General features: G+C 41.9%; 1 protein-coding gene across 1 annotated transcript; it reads left to right on the plus strand.

Annotated features, from left to right (window-relative positions):
- The first annotated feature begins 1,382 nt into the window (after nucleotides 1-1,382).
- LOC133711033 (trans-resveratrol di-O-methyltransferase-like) lies at nucleotides 1,383-3,007 on the plus strand. Its single transcript, XM_062137194.1, has 2 exons — nucleotides 1,383-2,289; nucleotides 2,403-3,007. The coding sequence occupies exons 1-2, from the start codon at nucleotides 1,522-1,524 to the stop codon at nucleotides 2,712-2,714; spliced, it is 1,080 nt and encodes a 359-aa protein (XP_061993178.1). The 5' UTR covers nucleotides 1,383-1,521; the 3' UTR covers nucleotides 2,715-3,007.
- The last annotated feature ends 398 nt before the right edge of the window (nucleotides 3,008-3,405 follow it).

Here is a 3,405-nt window from a genome sequence, read left to right on the forward strand (position 1 = left end):
ATCCGTCTCTCTCTCTCTCGTCAGCGCCGTCGTCGAGGCTCAATCCGAGGCCACCAGAATCCCGCCGTCGTCGTGCAGCACGGTTTCGACTCAGACAGCGACTCCGACGTGCAGCCCAAATTTCGATTCCAGTTTCTGAGTTCGACGTGCAACAGCGACTCCGACGCCGACAGCGACTCCAACGATGACAGCCGAGAACCGCTGACCTGGGTCTCTGACAGTGCAGGTCTACAACCGGCGAAGAAGAAGAAAAGAAGGGAAACCAGATCAGCAACAGAGGTCGAGCTCCGATTTGCTCCGATTTGGTGGTTTGCTCCGATTTCGTTCTCTCTCTTTCCCTGCAATTTGACTAATAAATAATGGATGGCTGTAGATCTTAGAGACTGATTCACCCAGATGGACTCTGTGTGCCTTCCACATCAACCCATCTGTCCTTTGAAACTTGAAATGAACCTAGAATTTCTTCGACTTCTGGTAATATATATATATTGATATTGACATATGAGTAGGGTAAATTAATTTCTTGTGATGCCTCTTTTCATGATGAATTCAAAGCTGCAATATATATTATTGGGGGGCAATAGACGTCTATTGGAGGGCAATAGACGTCTATTGGAGGGCAATAGACGTTTTGAATTGATGCAATCTCTTTGTTTTTTTCTGTAATCAAAGTTTTATTTGTCTAAATTTAGGGAGATTAATTCCCATTCTGGCGACTGAAAGTCCTATTGGGGGGCAATAGGCGTCTATTGAGGGGCAATACATGGCTGATAGTCGTTTATTGGGGGGCAATAGACGTCTATTAGGGGGCAATAGACCAAAAATTCTATTGGGGGGCAATAGAGGTCTATTGGGGGGCAATACATGGTTGATAGACGTCTATTGGGGGGCAATAGAGGTCTATTACCCCTTATTGGTGGGCAATAGATGTCTATTGGGGTAATAAACATTTCCGGTGAGGTTTTTTAAAAGGTCCGATGGGCGGCGGCCGGTGACCGGAATCCGGCAAAGTTGGCCGGAATCCGGCGACCGGTGACCGGATTCCGGTAAAAGTTGGCCGGATTCCGGCGACCGGTGACCGGAATCCGGCGACCGATGACCGGATTCCGGCGACCGGTGACGGGCTCCGGCGAAGTCTCTTATGGTTTCTCTCTCTTCCATTTTCTCTCTCTCTCTCTAAGTAACAAAGGGGTGAGGGGTAAAATGGTATTAAAAAAAAATTAAAAAAAAAAAAAAAATCTTAATGGGGTATTAGGGAAAACTCCCTTAGAGTGTATTGGGTAAGAGGGAATTAAAAAAACTTAATGGGGTAAGTGGGAAAAAAATCCCTAGAAATGGGGTAAATGGACAAAAACCCTTCTTATATCTTGAAATGCGAAACATGTGCATGCAATTACTAAATTTGAAGTCCTCAATTTTGGCAATAGGCTCCTCCGGTCCTCCCAGCATCATCAACATGCTACTATAAGTAGAACTGCACATCCATATGTCTTGACAATAATATAGCGAAATCAAAATAACATGGATTTAGCTACTAATAATAGTAGTTCTCGTGAGCTTCTTCAAGCTCAAGTCCATGTTTGGAATCACATATTGAAGTTCATAAACTCCATGGCACTAAAATGTGCAATTCAGTTAGGCATCCCAGATATCATTCACAACCACGGCCAACCCATTACCCTCTCCAACCTTATTTCTAGACTCAATGTCCACCCTTCTAAATCTCGCTTCATCTATCGCCTCATGCGCATTTTAGTCCAATGTGGATTTTTTGTCAAACATAACGACGTTCATCAAGAAGTAGTCTATTCCCTAACACCATCTTCCGAGCTTCTCCTCAATGACCAGCCTTTGAAAATGACACCGTTCTTGCTTCTCCAACTCGACCCAATGTTGATTGCCCCGTGGCACTTGTTGGGCTCGTGGTTCCGAAACCACGGATCCACCCCATTTGAGATGACATATGATATGTCGTTCTTCGATTTGGGGGCTCATGAACCAAGGTTTGGTAACATGTTTGACGAAGCAATGGTTGCCGACTCGGAGCTTGTTTCGAGGGTGGTGATTAAAGAGTGTCAAGGAGTGTTTGAGGGTTTGAATTCAATTGTTGATGTCGGAGGTGGTAGAGGAACTATGGCTTTTGCCATTGCCAATGCATTTCCACACATAAAATGCACTGTATTGGATCTCCCACATGTCATTGATAACCTGAAAGGGACCAACAACTTGGATTTTGTTGTGGGAGACATGTTTGAGAAAATACCCCCAGCAAATGCAATTTTACTCAAGGTATGTATTTTATATATATTCAAATGGATTTTTTTGTTTTCAATAACTTTTGTGCTTCATAGTTCATACATGTGTTACTAATGAATTATTAATTTTTGATGATTTATGAGCAGTGGATTCTGCATGACTGGAATGATGAAGAAAGCGTGAAGATATTGAAGAGGTGTAGAGAAGCAGTTTCGATCAGCAAAAGTGACAGAGGAAAGGTTATCATTATAGACATCGTTGTAACCGTAGATAACAAGGAGATGAATAACAGGTCAACTGAAACACAACTGTTATGGGACATGTTGATGATGGTGAATCTCACTGGAAGAGAACGGACTGAAAAAGAGTGGGAGAAGCTGTTTTTGGCTGCAGGATTCACTTACTATAAGATTTCACATACACTGGGAGTTAGGTCTCTTATTGAGGTTTACCTTTGAAAGCATACAACAAGGGGATGAGTGAGCTATCTGAAATTTGCATTCCATTTTATGTTAGCAGTACTTTCTATTAATAAGAAAAATTTGGACACCTTTTGGAATAAAAGCAACACCCTGGAGTATGAGCTGCCCACAAGAAGTTGGATGGGGTATCGAATAAATTCAAGTTTATTTATGCATGATTAATGTAAAGAATGTTCTATGGATGAGATGTAAAATTGTCCTCGTTATAATGTCTTCAATCTCCAGCTCTTGTAATTAAATTAAATTTAAGGACTAAATACTTGTTACTCCTCAAACTTTTTCCTGAAAAACAGTTTAGTCTCTCACCTTTTAAATTAAACTGGATAGTCTTTATTCTCTCTAATTCTCACACAACATGTCCAAAATGACTATTATACCCCTCATTTCCACTTTTTTATTTTTTATTTTATTTTTTCTCTCTTTTTTATTTTTTTTCCTGCTTCTCTCTTTCTCTCAGCTCTCTCTCTATTCGAGATTCTCCGCCATGGCCTCCACGACAAGACCCACAAATGCTCCGGCGACTCTTGCAGCTCCCTGCTCAAGTTCCCCAACCCCAATTCCAGCTCTGACCATCTCAGCTCCGATCCCATTTCCAACCAACCCAACCCAGCTCTCGGTCTGCAACAACCAAGAAATCAGAGAAAGAAAACCCAAAAAAAAAGAAATT

The sequence above is a fragment of the Rosa rugosa genome, chromosome 5, assembly GCF_958449725.1.
Source record: "Rosa rugosa chromosome 5, drRosRugo1.1, whole genome shotgun sequence".
Taxonomy (NCBI): Eukaryota; Viridiplantae; Streptophyta; class Magnoliopsida; order Rosales; family Rosaceae; genus Rosa; species Rosa rugosa.